Source organism: Amblyraja radiata, chromosome 7, assembly GCF_010909765.2.
Source record: "Amblyraja radiata isolate CabotCenter1 chromosome 7, sAmbRad1.1.pri, whole genome shotgun sequence".
Classification (NCBI taxonomy): domain Eukaryota; kingdom Metazoa; phylum Chordata; class Chondrichthyes; order Rajiformes; family Rajidae; genus Amblyraja; species Amblyraja radiata.
The window spans coordinates 80,642,993-80,661,164 of record NC_045962.1 but is presented as its reverse complement, the minus strand read 5'-3'; the positions used below and the strand labels follow the sequence as shown (position 1 = coordinate 80,661,164).

The following is an 18,172-nucleotide window of genomic DNA, read 5'->3' as shown; positions in this document are numbered from 1 at the left end:
TTAGCACCTGTTTCAGCCATCTTGAGATGGTCTGGACCATCACTCTTGGTGTGGTTGCTAGTGGCTGACCAAAATATGCCTTTTCATTGCCTCTTAGGATTTTCGTTTTCTCCATGAATAACGACAGATGTCTTACTATACACAGACGGTCATCTGTTGGGTATGACCTAATTGTATATTGAGGCCTGCTGATCCCTTTCTGTTCTGCTTACTAACTCATAAATATGAAACGTAATATTTTCTGTTGAGGAAGTCATGTTGTCCAGTCTAGTTTTTGCAGTGACTGTATCCTCTGTGCCGTGACCAATACCATTAGCATGATGGTTTTAATGTCAGTCTGTGTAGGGACAGAACTGTTGCTGGAGACCAATTCCTGAGCATCTTCAGGATAATTCTTACATCCCATAATTGGGAGTATCTGGTTCTTGGGGGATAGTATTAAAAATTCCTTTCATAAGTTTTGTACCAGTGGGTGAGTCCCAACAGTGTAATGCTCTGTCCCCTGCCATAGGTAAGTCGATAGGGCACTTCTGGCGCAGTTGATGGCACTGTAACTGAGCCCCTCATCATAGAGGAGGCCTGCCAGATATTCCAGAACAGACGGGATGTTCATGTCTCTGTAGGTGATGTTGTTTTTATGGCAGAGCATCGCCCACTCCCTGATATAGACTGTAGCAATAAATCTGGTCTATGAGGGATGGTGATACATGGTTCTAATACCATGTTTGATACCACTGGGAACCATGGTTGTGTAGGCCAATCGGGTACTACCAATACCAGAAGCAGAGTCTTGTTGTATTTCCTTAATACCCGACTGATGAGGCAGGAAAAGGAGGGAATGCGTAAATAAACAATCCCCCCCCTCCCCCCCCCCCCCCCCCCCAATGCAGCGAAAATGCATCTGTCGCCGCTGCCCCAGGGTCTGGTTCCCATGAAACATAATTTGATAACTGGTGGTTAAGTCTAGATGCGAATAAATCGATATCTGGTGTTCCATATTTTGCTGTGATATCAGCAAATACTATTTTATTCAACATCCATTTGGTGTTTTCATTAAGTTTGCGTGACCTGGTGTCTGCCACTGAATTTAGTCTTCCTGGTAGGTAAGTGGCTGATATCCAAATATCTCTCTGCATACACCATTGCCAAATTGTATAGCCAGATTGTCACATGATGTCGATTTGTTTCTACCCTGTGGTTAATGTATGCTACCACGGTGGTAGTGCCTATCTGTGTCTAACATGCTGGTGATATGACCCAGTACAATATGACTTTAGGCCATGTAATGCCCCAACATTTCCAGGTAGTTTATGCCCAGTGTGAGTAATAATGATGCCTCCTGGGCAGTCCATCTACCTCCACAGCTGTGATGGTATTGGTGGCTCCCCACTCAAGTGCACTGGCATCAGTTTGTAGTACCATGGAAGGGTTATTGACAATGATTGGATTGGAACAAAGCCAGATGTTATCTATCCACCATTTTAGTTCCATTTTAGCTTGATTGGTAGTTTCATAGATCTGTCTAAGTGACCTGCATAATTTAGAGTGCTTGTATTTTGCTCTCTGTAAGTTTTGGTAATGTAGAGGTCCAAATTGTGTGACTGGAAAGGCAGCCATCATTATGCCAATTACTTTGCTACCAATCTGATGGATGGTTTGCTGATGTCAGTGAGGTTATTGCAAGCCTCTATTAAATCTCTAGATTTTCCCTTAGGCAGAGTCACCGACATGTGAACTGAGTCAATGGTGAAACCCCAGATAGTCCATAGTAGTGGAAGGCATTAGTTTAGATTTGACTGGATGGAAAATGAATCCCAGTTTTCCAATAACTTTTTTGTGGCTGTTACAGTTTGTTTGGCCAATTCCAAAGTTTTGCCCACAATGAGTATGTCATCTAAATATGCCATGACCATGTGAGTACGTTTCCGTAGAAACGCTAGGGCTGTTTTCAAAATTTTTGTGAACAGCCTGGGGCTGATGATAACCCATTTGGCAGTGCTTTATACTGTCAGAGTTGTCCCATCCAGTTGAATTTTAAGAAACATCTGTGGTCACCTCGTATAGGCACTGAATAGTAAGCATCTTTTAAATCGATGCTGGCCATTGAAGTAACCTTTGGAAATTAATTGTTAAGGAGTAACAAAGGTATCTATTTTGTCAGATCTATGATGATGCGATAACCATCATCTTTTTTGTTTTTGATAAATATATTGGACATGAATTCTAATGGTTCGTGTTGAGTTTTCTCAATTACACCTTTTATGTAAAGCCGCTTCAGTTCAGCTTGCGCTTTTGATATTCCTTTATCAGAAGGCACGAACATTCAGTTCAGTATATGTTGAACTGGAGGGCTGTACTTGTGTATAAACTCTATTGTATATCCCTGGATACTGTTTAAGATGCAAGTATCGGTTGTTATCATGCTCCATGCATTCAGAAAGAGTGTAATCTCCACCCAACCTCCGTGATCCCTGTATATTGTGGGGAACCAGACCCACCTACCTCCATAGTTACCAGTAGTAGGTTTACTTTTTGTAGGTTCTTTGCTGCTGTTGTCGCGCTGGTGTCTGGATTTTCGGTTTGGTTGGCGTTGGAGGTCCCCGCATCTTCCAAGAAGGCCGGCCTGGGCCATGGCCTAAAAAGACTCATGTTTTGGGTACCGGACCTTCGAGGTTTCACCAGTTCTGCTGGTGGGTGCGTGGGGGTGCTGTCTTTGGCCGTAGTGGGTTCCAGTAGGTTCGCTTGTTCTTGCACCCCCTGCACACTTGTCTTTCCTTCTGCGGACCCCTCTTCCAGGTCAGCCCAAAACTGACCTGCAGTGTTCCCCTCTGATGAGGTAGAAGCACTGTGCAGCCCTTCAAGAGGTACTGCTGTGGGTTATCATAGGGCCCACAGTGAACCGACTCCATCTCCCAGAGTCTGTCAGGTTGGAGCAAAGCTCCATACACCGCTCCATCCGGCTCCAGCGCTCTCGGGCGCTGGCCGCCCGCGGTGGTTCAAAGTCGGACTCCTCTGAGTCCACGACCTTGTTTGTTTTGTGTCTAGCCTTTCCGCCCGGCCGTGTGGATCTGGCCGGTGCGGAGGCGACATCGGGCACAGTTGATCCCACTATCGGTGATCCGAGTGCCGCTGGCTGCTGCTGGCTGCCCGCTGCTCCGCGGTCCTCCCTCTCCAGCTTTGTTCTTACTGCCCTTCCGTGGAGTGGATCTGGCCGGTGCGGAGGCGACATCGGGCACAGCTGATCCCATCTAGCCCACCAGCTTTGTCGCAGCCCGTTGGTTTCTCCACCTGAAATCAGCATGGTAAAAACACAAAAAGACCGCAGCTCTTACCTGCAGGTCCAGGTTGAAATTGTCGCTACGGGAGAACGTCGTTCCACCCAGTCAGTCTGCTGCCGTTATTGACTTGTCCAAAAGTTAACGGCCCTCTTTAAATAGTCTCCCGCCCGGCCGTGGTGTTCTGGCCGGCGCGGGACCAAAAGTCGGCACAGCTGATCCCTAATTGTGCCTTCAGCTGCTGCTGGCTCCCGCAACTTCACGGTCCTCCCCAGCCAGCTTCCTAGCAGCACTTGTGGACACTACTTTGTCCAGCTTCCCCCCCCTGTGAAAAACCCAGCGAGGGGAACATTAATTTTTGCTTCCCTCTCCCGCCCGGAGCGAGTGAAAGTCGGGCACAGCTGTTCCCATTACGGGAGATTAGCGTGCCTTTGGCTGCTGCTGCCGGCTGCTCGCTACTCCGCGGTTCTCCCCCGCCAGCTCTCCCGCAGCCTTCATGGATCCGGTCCATGTCTCCACCTAAAAGGTAAGTGGAAGGAACGCAGAGTCTCCTTATCTGCTGTTCCCGGCTTTCAAATTTTGCCGCTAGGGGAACGACGTTCCCCCTTGCTGTGACTTGTTGCAATGCGTGTAGCGATATGACACGCATGCGCCGTGGCGGGGTTCTTCACGTAGTCACTCACGTGACTCTGAAGTAAAATTCAAATCGTCTTGCAATGAAGGCCAACATGCCATTAGATTTCTTCACTGCCTGCTCTACCTGCATGCTTACTTTCAGTGACTGATGTACAAGCACACCCAGGTCTCATAGCACCTCCCCTTCTCCTAATCGGACACCATTCAGATAATAATCTGTTTTCCTGTTCTTGCCACCAAAGTGGATAGCCTCACATTTATCCACATGAATCTGCATCTGCCATGCATCTGCCCACTCATCCAAGTCACCCTGCATCCTGATAGCATCCTCCTCGCAGCTCACACTGTCACCCAGCTTTGTGTCATCCATAAACTTGGAGATGTTACATTTAATTCCTTCGTCTGATTCGTGAATACATATTGTAAATAACTGGGGCCCCAGCACTGAGCCTTGAGGCACCCCACTAGTCACTGCCTGCCATTCTGAAAAGGACCTATTAATTCTGACTCTCTGCTTCCTGTCTGCCAACCCGTTTGCTATCCATGTCAATACGCTACCACCAATACCATGTATCAATGAGATCCCCCCTCATCTTTCTAAACCACAGCGAGTACAGGCCCAGAGACTTCAAATCCCCCTCATGTACTAACACAATCATCCAACAAACCTAATAAAGAATAGATCAAACTTACAGTCATAGAGTAATTGAGTCATACAGCGTGGAAACTGGTCCTTCTACCCAACTTGCCCACACCGACTAACTTGCCCATCTACACTACTCACATGCCTGTGTTTGGTCCATATCTCTCTAAACCTGTCCTATCCATGCACCTGTCTAATTGCTTCTTAAACATTGTGATAGTCACTGCCTCAACTATAATAATGATAATAATGGATGGGATTTATATAGCGCCTTTCTAATACTCAAGGCGCTTTACATCGCATTATTCATTCACTCCTCAGTCACACTCGGTGGTGGTAAGCTACTTCTGTAGCCACAGCTGCCCTGGGGCAGACTGACGGAAGTGTGGCTGCCATTCTGCGCCTACGGCCCCTCTGACCACCACCAATCACTCACACACATTCACACACATTCACACACAGGCAAAGGTGGGTGAAGTGTCTTGCCCAAGGCCACAACGACAGTATGCACTCCAAGCGGGATTCGAACCGGCTACCTTCCGGTCACCAGCCGAACACTTAGCCCATTGTGCCATCTGTCGTCCCAACTACCTCCTCCGACAGCAAGTTCCATACACCGACCACCCTTCGCTTGAAAAAGTTACCCCTCAAATTAAATATTGCTGCTTACAAGGGAATGGATCTTGTGAAACAAAGATCCTCTAACATCCTCCTCACCCTGTACAACATTACCCTCACCTGCAGGAAGGTGAAGGGGTGATCTTGTCAAGGTACAGAGAAGATTTACTAAGATGTTGCCTGGACTCGATCCAGGGCCTGAGCTATATGGAGAGGTTGGGCAGGCTAGGACTTTATTCCTTGGTGTGCAGGAGGATGAGGGGTGATCTTTTACAGAGGTGTATAGGAGGATCATAAGGGGAAAACATTGGGTAAGTGCACAGTCTCCAACCCAAAGGAAGGAATCCTGAACCAATGGACATAGGATTAAAGTTGAGGGAGAAAAAGATTTTAGAGGGACCTGAGCAGCATTTTTTCCACACAGGGTGGTGAATCTGTGGAATTCATTGCCACAGACTGGCTGTGGAAGCCGTCAGTGGATATTCTTAAGGCTGAGATTGACAGATTCTTGATTAGTGAAGGTCTTAGGTGTTAGGGGGAGAAGGCAGGAGAATGGGGTTGAGAGGGAAAGATAGATCAGCCATGATTGAATGGCGGAGTAGACTCGATGGGCCGTTTGGACTAATTCTGCTCCTGGAACTTATGGACCTATGAGGAGGGTGGGTATATGGAACAGACTGCGAAGGGAGTCTGATGAAGGGTCTCGACCCGAAACATCACGCATTCCTTCTCTCCTGAGATGCTGCCTGTCCCGCTGAGTTACTCCAGCATTTTGTGTCTACCTTCGATTTAAACCAGTATCTGCAGTTTCCTACACGGACTGCCAAAGAGGTAGTTGGGGCAGGTACAATCACAACATTTAAAAGACATTTGTACAGGTACATGGATAGGATATGTTTAGAAGGATATGTGCCAAATGCAGGCAGGTGGGACTGGTGTCGATGTTGGTCAGAGTGGGCAACTTAAGCCAAAGAACCTGTTTCCATGCTGTGTGACTCTATGACTCATAGGGTTTGTAGACTCATAGGGCTTGTATACACTGGAACTTAGAAGGATGAGAGGATATTTTATTGAAACATATAAGGGATTGGACACGCTAGAGGCAGGAAACATAGAAGCATAGAAAATAGGTGCAGGAGTAGGCCATTCGGCCCTTCGAGCCTGCACCGCCATTCAATATGATCATGGCTGATCATCCAACTCAGTATCATGTACCTGCCTTCCCGATGTTCCCGATGTTGGGGGAGTCCAGAACCATGGGCCGCAGTTTAACAAAGGGGTTAGGCCATTTAGAACAGAGACGAGGAAGAACATTTTCACTCAGGATGTTGTGAATCTGTGGAATTCTCTGCCTCAGAAGGCAGTGGAAGCCAATTCTCTGGATACTTTCAAGAGAGAGTTAGATAGGGCTCTTAAAGATAGCGGAGTCAGGTGATATGGGGAGAAGGCAGGAACGGGGTACTGATTGTGGAAGATCAGCCATGATCACATTGAATGGCGGTGCTGGCTCGAAGGACCGAATGACCTACTCCTGCACCTATTGTCTATTGTCTATTGTCAATGACACAACACAAAATCGTGGCTGGTATGGTCTGTTGTGTTTCAATGTAACAGAAGCAGGGTGAATATTGGTGCTCATGCAGGTAAACTGGGAAACCGAGATCCCCACAAAAACCTAATGTTATACCCCATATTGGGCAGATAAATAGTCATAGCGTGCTACAGTGTGGAAACAGGCCCTTTAAACCAACTTGTCCACACCGGCTAAGATGTCCCAGCTGCACTTGTCCCACATGTCTGCATTTGGCCCATTTCCCTCCAAACCTGTTCTATCCATGTACCTGTCTAACTGCTTCTAAAACGTAGCAATTCTCCGCCTCAACGAGCTCCTCTGGCAGCTCGTTCCGTACATCCAACACCTTTTGTGTGAAAAAGTTACCCCTCAGATTCCTATTAAGTCTTTTCTCCTTCACCTTAAGCCTATGTCCTCTAGTCCTCGATCCACCTTATCTGGGCAAGAGACTCTGTGCATCTACTCGATCTATTCCTCTCATGATTTTTGTACACAAAAAGTGAACTCTTTGAATCACTTCCCTCTGGAAGGCGACTCCGGACTGCCAAAGCTGCCACAGCCAGTCATTAAAACAGCCTTTTCTTTCACGAGCAGTAGCTCTACTCAATAACCAAAAATCTGTAGCCCCCTTTTGCTCTGGTATTTTATTTAATTCACATGCTTAATCGATAATGTTTTATTATTAATGTTTAATGTTTTATGTGTCATTCCTAACTGTCACTGTATGTTATATTGTCACTTGCGTGCGGAGCACCAAGGCAAATTCCTTGTATGTGAATACTTGGGCAATAAACATATTCATTATATTCCTCTCATGATTTTTCTACACTAAATGAGCGAAATACAGAAGTTTGGATAAATAGTCAAGAATCTTATCTCCTCCTCCTTCTCGGAGACTACAGAGCGAAAACTGTCTCAATTAAATGCACTGTCGCTTCTGCACAATTCTCACTCATCAGTTCCTTCGGTTTTGTCATCAAATCTGAATTCAATTAAGACACGGATGCTTTGCGGTGTATTTCCCCGCTTAGTCATGGCCGTCTGAAGAAGGGTCTCGACCCAAAATGTCACCTATTCCTTCTCTCCAGAGATGCTGCCTGTTCCGCTCTGATACTCCAACATTTTGTGTCTACATTTTCACGTTTGCCCTTTTCCGAGTTGCAAAGAGCATTCAGAAAAGAGCATCTGGAAAATCATCTCTTATTTATGAGAAGCAATTTGCCGCACGTTTTTTTTTTAGGTTTTTTCTAAATTAATTGGTTCTGTGTTTAAGAAATGTGGTTGCCAGAGAGCAGGAAAAGGTGATCGAGAGTTAACACATGTAAAGATTGAGAGAGAAAAAAGCATTCAGGATTTAGAATTAAGACGTAAGAGATGCAGCACAGAAACAGGCCATTCGGCCCAACGAGTCCGTGCTGAGCAGTGATCACCTGCATGCTGGCACAGTCCTACACACTACCGACAATTTACTAATTTTACTGAAGCCAATGAACCCACAAATCTGCACGTCTTTGGAGTGTGGGAGGAAACCGGAGAACCAAGAGGAAACCCACAAGGTCACAGGGAGAACGAGCAAACTCCGTACAGACAGCACACGTATTCAGGATCAAACCCAGGTCATAAGGTCAAAAGTGATAGGAGTAGAATTAGAACATCTCCTCTGCTATTAAATCATGGCTGATCTATCTCTCCCTCCGAACCCCATTCTCCTGCCTTCTCCCCTTAACCTCTGACACCTGTACTAATCAAGAATCTTTCTATCTCTGCTTTAGAAATATTCACTGACTTGACCTCCACAGATTCAGATTCAGATTCAGATTCAGATTCAATTTTAATTGTCATTGTCAGTGTACAGTACAGAGACAACGAAATGCATTTAGCATCACAGCCTTCTGAGACAAAGAATTCCACAGATTCACCACCCTCTGACTCAAGAAATTTCTCCACATCTCCTTCCTAAAATAACGACCTTTAATTCTGAGGCTATGACCTCTAGTCTTAGACTCTCCCACTGGTGGAAACATCCACTCCACATCCACTCCATCCAAGTCTTTCACTATTGTGTATGTTTCAATGCGTTCCCCCCCCTCATTCTTCTAAACTCCAGTGAGTACAGGCCCAGTGCCGACAAACGCTCATCATAGGTTAACCAAACTCATTCCTGGGATCATTCTTGTAAACCTCCTCTGGCTATTTTAGGCTCTGTTAGGCAGCAACTCTACGCCACTGTGCCACCAATGAAATGTTGGTGGCAGACAAAAAAATGCTGGAGAAACTCAGCGGGTGAGGCAGCATCTACGAAGAGAAGGAATTGGCGACATTTCGGGTCGAGACTACCCTGAAACGTCGCCAATTCCATCTCTCCATCGATGCTGCCTCACTCGCTGAGTTTCTCCAGCATTTCTTGTCTACCTTCGATTTTACCAGCATCTGCAGTTCTTTATTAAACAATGAAACGTTGGTGTCAGATAGCAAACGTGGGGAATGATTTTTAACACCATAAGAGTTGAAGGAGGAGGAATGGACTAAAAACATCCAGGATTTCAGAAAGCAGGGAACCGATTGGTGATCGTGGCAACACCAGTGTGTGGACACTGGTTTAATGTAACGGGATGTAAGAGTAACAGCTATTAAATAGGAGATTTTCTGAGCAAGGAAAAATCAATAGCCTGCTATCTTACAATCAGGCAAATTTCATTAGTTTGTCTTCCCTTAAACAGACATTACGATCCTTCCAAAAACATCCCTGCTCGTTGCTCCAAATTGTTCTCTACAAACTGATGAGGACCATTTGGATTGCCTTGAGAGAGGTACTGGATTCGCATTTTAATTCAATGTTGCCCTTTCGTTCTTAAGGGCTTGTCCCACTTGGCAATTTTTTTCGGCGACTGCCTGTGTCATTGACTGACGTATCAGGGTCGCCCTTGCAAGTTGTCAATATGCAATTCTTTTTATCCTCAGTTCTATTTCATATTGGATGTGGAGAGGATATTTCCAGTAGTGGGAGAGTCTAGGACTGGAGGTCATACTCAGAATTAAAGGACGTCCTTTTAGGAAAGAGATGGGGAGGAATTTCTTTAGTCAGAGGGTGGTGAATCTCTGCCCACCTTCCAAAGACATGCGGGTTTATTGATTCTCTGTAAATTGTCCCCAGTGTGTAGAGAGTGGATGCGAAAGTGGGATAGCATAGAACTGGTATGAACGAGCGATCAATGGTCGACGTCGATTTGTCGCGCCAAAATGGCTTGTTTCCATGAAGTATCGTTCAATCAATCATATTTGAAACATAAGATTGTTAAGGGCTTGGACACACTAGAGACAGGAAACATGTTCCCGATGTTGGAGGAGTCCAGAACCCGGGGCCACTGTTTAAGAATAAGGAGTAAGCCATTTAGAACGGAGATGAGGAAACACTTTTTCTCACAGAGAGTGGTGAGTCTGTGGAATTCTCTGCCTCAGAGGGCCTATTGTCTATCGTCTATTGTTAATCAGTGAATCAACCCTGTGAACTAACATTGGGCAACTCTTATTTCAGGGAGCCTCCAGATCCGCTACAAGCTGGACAATGATAAAGACGCCAATATCTTCAGCGTCGACGGCAGACGGCTGGCGAATGGACAACTTCACAGTGTGAAGATTGACCGGGAAGGGAGAGATGTCCACGTTCAGGTAATGCACCAATTTGTCCAGCGAGAATGAGAAGGATGAAAATGAAAAAGAAGGTGATGTCAGTTAAAACTGAGAATTGGGGGATGAAAGTTGTAGTCAACATACAGGTCGTGAGCCTTAAAGATGGAACAAGCGGGATAGTGATTCCGTTCCACCCGGTGGAATTGCATTGTGGAAACTGTGTACAAGCAGATACAAGGATGTTGCCAGGACGAGAGGGTCTGAGCTACAGGGAGAGGTTGAGTAGGTTGGGACTCTATTCCTTGGAGCGCAGGAGGATGAGGGGTGATCTTATAGAGGTGTATAAGATCAAGAGAGGAACAGGTTGGGTAGATGTACAGAGTCTCTTGCCCAGGGTCTCTTGCCCAACTCCTTGTGGCCAATTAACCTCTAAACCTGAACTTCTTTGGGATGTTTCCAGTAGTGGGAGAGTCTACAATCAGAGGACACAATAAAATGATGTTGAGTATTTAATGTTTAACAAGGAACTGCAGATGCTGGTAAATCGAAGGTAGACAAAAATGCTGGAGAAACTCAGCGGGTGAGGCAGCATCTATGGAGCGAAGGAAATAGGCAACGTTTCGGCCCGAAACGTTGTCTATTTCCTTCTCTCCATAGATGCTGCCTCACCCACTGAGTTTCTCCAGCATTTTTGTCTACCTACAGTATTTAATGCAAAGGTTCATTATATGCACCTTTGCTCTCTCAGAATAGTGAAACATAGCCAGAGGCCAATGTTAATGCCAGGTTGGGATGGGTCTTGATATTTCAGGCATGATATTTGAGCAGGAAAACATTGATGCTAAAGTAAATATCGACAACAATCTTTCTTAACATCAGCACAATGGTGACACTTGTAGAGCTACCTCACAACGACAGAGACCCCCTGTTCAATCCTAACCACGTTGCTGTCTGTGTGGAGTTTGCACACTCACCATAAACAAGTGGGTTTCCCTCTGGATCCCCCTACATCCCAAAGACGTGTGCGTTTGTATGTTAATTTTTTCTTGTGCGTAGGTGAGTGGTAGAATCTGGGGGGAGTTTAATTTAGTTTAGTTTAGTTTAGAGATACAGCAGGGAAACAGGCCCCTCGGTCCACCGAGTCCTCGCCGGCCAGCGATCTCTGCACATTAACACTATCCTACACATACTAGGGACAATATTTACACATACACCAAGCTAATTAACCTACAAACCCGTACGTCTTTGGAGTGTGGGAGGAAACCGAAGATCTCAGAGAAAACCCACTTGGTCATGGAGAGAACGTACAAACTCTGTTCAGCCAGCACCCGTAGTCAGGATCGAACCAGGGTCTCCGGCACTGCATTCGCTGTAAGGCAGCAACTCTACTACTGCTCCACCGTGCCGCCTTGATTTGATAGCAGTTTGGAGAGAATTAGGTTAGATTAGATACGTATAGCATAAGTTCATAAATTCTAGGAGCAAAATTAGGCCATTCGGCCCATCAAGTCTACTCCACCATTCAATCATGGCTGATCTATCTCTCCCATTCAACCCCATTCTCTGCTTTCTCTCCTTAACCCCTGACACCCGTACTAATCAAGAATGTGTCAATCTCCCCCTTAAAAACATCCATTGACTTGGCCTCCTCAGCCTTCTGTGGAAAAGAATTCCACAGATTCACCACCCTCTGACTAAAGAAATTCCTTCTCATCTCCTTTCTAGAGATACGTCCTTTTAATCTGAGGCTATGGCCTCTGGTCCTAGACTCTCCCATTAGTGGAAACATCCTCTCCACATCCACTCTATCCAGGATGAGTATAAAATGGGTGTTTGATGGTCGGCATGGGCAGGGTGGGCCAAAGGGTCTGCTTCCGGTTCAGTTCAGTTTAGTTTATTGTCACATGTACCGAGGTACAGTGAAAAACATTTGTTGTGTGCTAACCAGTCAGCAGAAAGAAATATGTGATTAAAATCAAGCCAATTGCAGTTTAGATACATGATAGGGAAAAACGTTTAGTGCAAGGTAAAGTCAGCAACGCCAGGTCAAGGATAGTCCGAGGGTCACCAAAGAGGTAGATAGTAGTTCAGCATTGCTCTCTGGTTGAGGTAGGAATATTCAGTTGCCTGATAACAGCTGGGAAGAAACTGTCCCTGAATTTGGAGGTGTGTGTTTTCACACTTCTGTAACTTTTGACCAATGGGAGAGGGGAGAAGAGGGAGTGGCCAGGGTGCGACTCGTCCTTGATTATGTTGCTGGCCTTGCCGAGGCAGCCTGAGGTATAAATGGAGTCAATAGAAGGGAGGTTGGTTTGTGTGATGGTCTGGGCCGCTTCCACAATTCGCTGCAATTTCTTGCGGTCTTGGACGGAGCTGTTCCCAAACAAAGTTGTGATGCATCCTGATAAAATGCTTTCTATGGTGCATCTGTAGAAGTTGGTGAGAGTTGTAGGGGACATGCCCAACTTCCTAAGCCTTCTAAGGAATTAGAGGCGTTGGTGTGCTTTCTTGGTCATTGCTTCTACATGGGTGGTCCAGGAGAAGTTGTGAAGCTGTTGGTGGAATTGACTGCTAGGACTTTGAAGTTTTCAACCATCTCTACTTCGGCACTGTCAATGCAAACTGGGGTGCGTGTACCCTTTTGCTTCCTGAAGTCGATCACTATCTCCTTTGTCTTGCTGATGTTGAGAGAAAGGTTGTTGTCTCGACACCAGGCCACAAGGTTCTCGATCTCCTTCGAGCAAATCCGCCTCACCATTATTTGTTATCCGGCCCACAATGGTGGTGTCGTCTCTGTCAATTTGAAAATTGAATTAGATTTGTACATGGCTGTGCAGTGGTGGGTGGACAAGGAGTAATAAAGGGGACTTCCATGCCGTGTCTTGCTATGAATGCACCCTCAAACGGACAATGTCTTACTCCTTCAGCTAATCCTTTCGCTGCCTAGCAACAAGCTAAAGTCTTGGTGATGGGGGTTCCCTGGTGCTCATTTAACGGCAGAAGATTTTAATAGCTGCCACTGTTTGTACGTTCCCTCGCATCACAGATATGTAAATAATACCAAATGTGGAGGCAGGCAATGGAGCATGTAAAATCTGCCTTTGCAATTTCAATAATCCCCATTTAAAGGATTTTCAAAATGGTAGACAATCACCTCGCTGGGCCATTCATAGACGAATATTAAAGTGCTTTTAATATTCCTCATTAAAATATAATTAAAAATACATAAGACATAATCACTTGATGATACAATGAAAATTAACTCCAAATGTTGTGTCAAGGACTGAACTTCATTAAATACCCTTCAAAGAAAGGAGAGTCATAGAGTCTTGCAGCATGGATGCAGTCCCTCCAGCCCAACGTGCCCACACCGGCCAATATGTCCCATCTACAGTTGTCCCACCTGCCTGAGTTTGGCCCATATCCCTCTAAACCTGTCCTAATGAATGAATGAATAGGTTTATTGGCCAAGTATTCACATACAAGGAATTTGCCTTGGTGCTCCACCCGCAAGTGACAACATGACATACAGTGACCGTTAGGAATGAAACATCAAACATTAAACATTAATAATAAAACATTAATTAATTAAAATGTGAATTAAATAAAATACCAGAGCAAAAGGATGCTACAGATTTTTGGTTAGTGAGTAGAGTTACTATTCGTGGAAAAAAACATGCACCTGTCTAAAAGTTTCTTAACCATTGCGATAGTGCCTGTCGCACTCAACTACCTCCTCCTGTCACTTATGAACTTATGATCTTATACGGGCCTGTTTCCATGCTGTATCTCTAAAGTCTAAAAGACTTGAATACCAAAGTCGCCAGTTTTTTGAATATTGCTCATTTGGCCTCGCAGATGGACATGGGAGGTCCCACGGGGCTACTTGAGCAGAAAGTCATGTTTCCACAATCTTCACTCTAATTAACTGCAGTGCTAGGAGACACAGACATCTGGTTTAGAAGAGCAGCACCCTCCGTAACTATATTGAACGAAGGAAAGATACTTAATTGTCACATGTACCTAGGTTAGGGTTGACAACTTTCTCACTCCCAAATAAGGGATGAAAGGTCAAAATACGGGGCAAATTCCTGACGGCAATTCGATGACCGACTTGTCTGTGGCTAGGTAAATGATGAGTTGGCCCGGGTGCTAGACGGCACACAAAGTACACCCGGCGGGCCAGCTGAGGAGTTTTGGCCCGGGCCGCACGACATCGCGAGCAAGGCCCGGCGCCCCATCCAACTCATGAACCGATGATTGGCCATGAGAAGGAGGGGTGGTGGTGTCGGCAGTAAGCGAAGGTCCAAAGTGGGTGGGCGGCGCGACTCTTGTCAGCAGCGGCCTCTGCAGTCCGTCTGTCTTTTTATTGTTTTCTGTCTTGTTCTATGTAGTTTTTATTGTTTTTTTTGTCGGGGTATGTGTGTGGGGGTGGGGTGGGGGGGGGGGGGGGAACTTTAAGGTCTTTCCCCTGCACGGGAGACCCGACCTTTTCTTTGTCGGGTCTCCGTTGTCGTTGGGGCTGCAACGTGGAGCGGCCTCCAACAGGAATGACCTGGGGCTCCAGTCGCGGAGCTGCGGATCTACTCACCATCACGGAGCTGGCCGAGTCCGGAGCGGGTGGAGCTGTGGTGGAGCGCTGCTGTGACCCGACACCCGGAGATTCGGAAGCTCCTACCGCAGGTCTGTGGACAGTAATACCGGGAGCCCGCGGGTCCCTGGTGGGAGACCGCTTTTCGGGGCTTCCGCAACGGCGACTTCTCCCGCCCGAGTTGCGGTGTTGAAGTTTACCTGGAGCGGGGCCTTACATCACCGCCCCGCGCGGCTTGGAATGGCCGCGGGACTTTGTGAGCGCCCGCCGGGGCTCCAACACCAAGAGCCCGCCGGGGCTCCAACACCAAGACCCGGTGCGTGGCCTTGCATCACCCGGCGTGGCTTTAATGGCTGCGGGACATTTAACATCGCCCGCCGGGGGCTTTGACTCTGTCTTTGACTCTGACATGGGGGGGAGAGGGGAGTGCAGGGGAGAGATATGTTTAAGTTTTGCCTTCCATCACAGTGAGGAGGACTCACTGTGATGGATGTTTATGTGAATTGAATTGTGTTGGTGTGTGTCTTGGTTCTTTTTTTGTATGGCTGCAGAAACTAAATTTCGTTTGAACCTCATGTGAGGTTCAAATGACAAATAAAAGGTATTGTATTGTATAAAGGTCGGACAGCTGGCCGGGCTGCTGACCGATGGGGCCACAGGCGAGGCGCTGCTGCTGCTGCACTCCATGGGCTGCACAATGTCGGGATGTCCCGGCGATTACGGGACAGTTGGTAACCCTAACCTAGGTAAAGTGAAATGCCTTACTCTGTGTACAACCAAGGTTGTACACAAGTGCCACCGCGTTTTGGCGCATGCAAAGTTAATAAAGTGCTGAAGAATCCTATCTACCCTCCACCTTCCTCCCACCAGTTCCCCCTTCCTTCTCTACAACCCCACTCTCTCCACCCCATTTGTTCCATTTGTTCTCGGCCCCTATCCCCCAACCCTCCCCACCAGCCAGGTCCCTATTGTTCTCTTCGGTCACTCCCGGCTTGCTTGCTTCCATTGCAGTCATAATACATATATGCCAAAGCTAGACACAAAAACCTGGAGTAGCTCAGCGGGTCAGACAGCATCTCTGCAGAGAAGGAATCGGTGACGTTTTGGATCGAGACCCTTCTTCATACCAAAGCAGGGTCTCCAGTCTTAAGGTCATAAGGAGGAAGAGTAGGACTAGGCCATTCGGCCCATCAAGTTTACTCTGCTATTGATTCATGGCTGATCTATCTCCCCCTCCTCACCTCATTCTCCTGCCTTCTCCCAATAACCCCTGACACCCGTACTAATCAAGAATATATCTATCTTTGCCGTAAAAATATCCACTGACTTTGCCTCCACTGCTTTCTGTGGCAATGAATTCCACAGATTCACCACCCTCTGACTAAAGAGATTCCACCACACTCCAAAGACGTACTCCAAAGCATGTCGGTTGATTGGCTTCTGTAAAGTGCAAAATGTCCCCAGTGTGTGTAGGATAGAGCTAGTGTAGGAAGTGACCGCTGGTCGGTGCAGACTCGGTGGGCTGAAGGGCCTGTTTCCATGCTGTATCTCTAAATTATAATAGTTTCCAAATAATGGATGACGGCTGGTATGGACCAAAGGGCCTCCTGTCTCTGTAACTCCATCATGTGAAGCTGAATGGATTATCACCCAGTGTGCACTGGTCTCCAAATTAGGCTAAAAGTGTTCTTAATTTTAAACAATATTATATGTCACCCACTAAATATTATCCCATGTATATTTAAGGCGACAGATGGCGACCTCCTGAATACAAAATGCTGTGATGTCAATAATGTTATACTCATCATCACCATCATCATCGTTGAAAACATCAACGGGCACGGTGCCTAAAACCCCTGTCCCACGGTACGAGTTCATTCCATGAGTTCTCCCATGTTTGCCCATGATTCGAACTCGGAGATTTACGGTAATGGCCACTCGTCGGTACTCTGGGTTCTCGTGGACATTTTTCATCATGTTGAAAAATCTTCACGAGTCTTCTCGTGCTTACCTGCCGTTAGCGAGTCTTCCCGAATACCTGCCGTTAGCGCTAAGAGACGTCCCCGAGCTCCGGCTTACCCGCTACCTTCATTCTCCGTGCTTACCACGAGTTTGATTTTTTTTTAACTCGGGAGAGCTCTTGGAATGAACTCGCAACGTGGGACAGGGCTATTACAATGCTGTGTATCACGGTGATCGCAACTCCTACTGAAGTGTGGATGGCCGTTGGCTCGCTAGGAGCTCATCCGCCCTTTGACAGGTCTTGTTTTTGATTTTAGATTTAGATTAACTTTAATTGTCATTCAGGTATACACATAGACACAGTGCACATTGAACGAAATTTTGTTGCATTGACTCATTCAAAGTAGCAGCAGAATATAACATTTATATCAAGCGATCAGTAAAGTGCTTAGTGTGTCCATAAAAAGTGCTTCATGTGCATAGTTCTGTAAAATAGATATGAAGGAAAGTTTTTAAAAGTGGCAATGTATAAGAAAGTTCTGGCATCGGTTTGATTGTGAGTTCAATAGTCTTATGGCCTGGGGGATGAAGCTGTTGCAGAACCTGGTTGTCCCGCTCTTCATGCTGCGGTACCTCCTCCCAGAGTTCAGCAGTGTAAACAGTCCATATTGTGGGTGTGTGGGGGCTCTGGTAATGCCCTTAGCTCTTGTCAGACAGCGTTTGTAACCAATGTCCATGATGGAGGGAAGAGAAGTCCCAATGATTTTTTCCGCTGTCCTCACCACTCTCTGAAGGCACTTCCAGTCCGCAGCTGTACAGCTGCCGCACCACATAGAGATGCAGCTGGTCATGACCGACTCAATTGTGCTTCTGTAGAATGTGGTGAGGATGGGAGGGTGGAGGTGTAAACTTCTCAACCTGCGGAGGAAGTACAAACGCTGCTGTGCCCGTTTTACCAGAGATGTGATGTTTGTAGTCCAAGTTAAGGTATCCGTTATATGCACTCCCAGGAACTTGATCCTTTTCACCTGCTCCACTGCTGAGTTGTTGATGCAAAGTGGAGTGTGACTGGGCTGATTTTTCTTTCTGAAGTCGACGACAATCTCCTTGGTTTTGTCCACATTTAGGAGAAGGTTGTTCCTGCTGCACCAGCTCACCAGCTGTTCCACCTCCTCTCTCTATGCCTGGTCGTCGTTGTTGCGGATGAGGCCCACTACTGTTGTGTCATCCGCGTATTTGATGAT

At 46.5% G+C, this 18,172-nt stretch overlaps 1 protein-coding gene across 1 annotated transcript in view; it reads left to right on the top strand.

The window, feature by feature from the left end:
• LOC116975564 (contactin-associated protein-like 5) overlaps positions 1 to 18,172 on the top strand; it is a 480,271-nt gene that overhangs the window by 405,894 nt on the left and 56,205 nt on the right. The window contains exon 17 of the mRNA XM_033024851.1: positions 10,281 to 10,414. Within this exon, the coding sequence (XP_032880742.1) occupies positions 10,281 to 10,414 (134 nt within the window). The remainder of the gene's footprint in view (positions 1 to 10,280; positions 10,415 to 18,172) is intronic.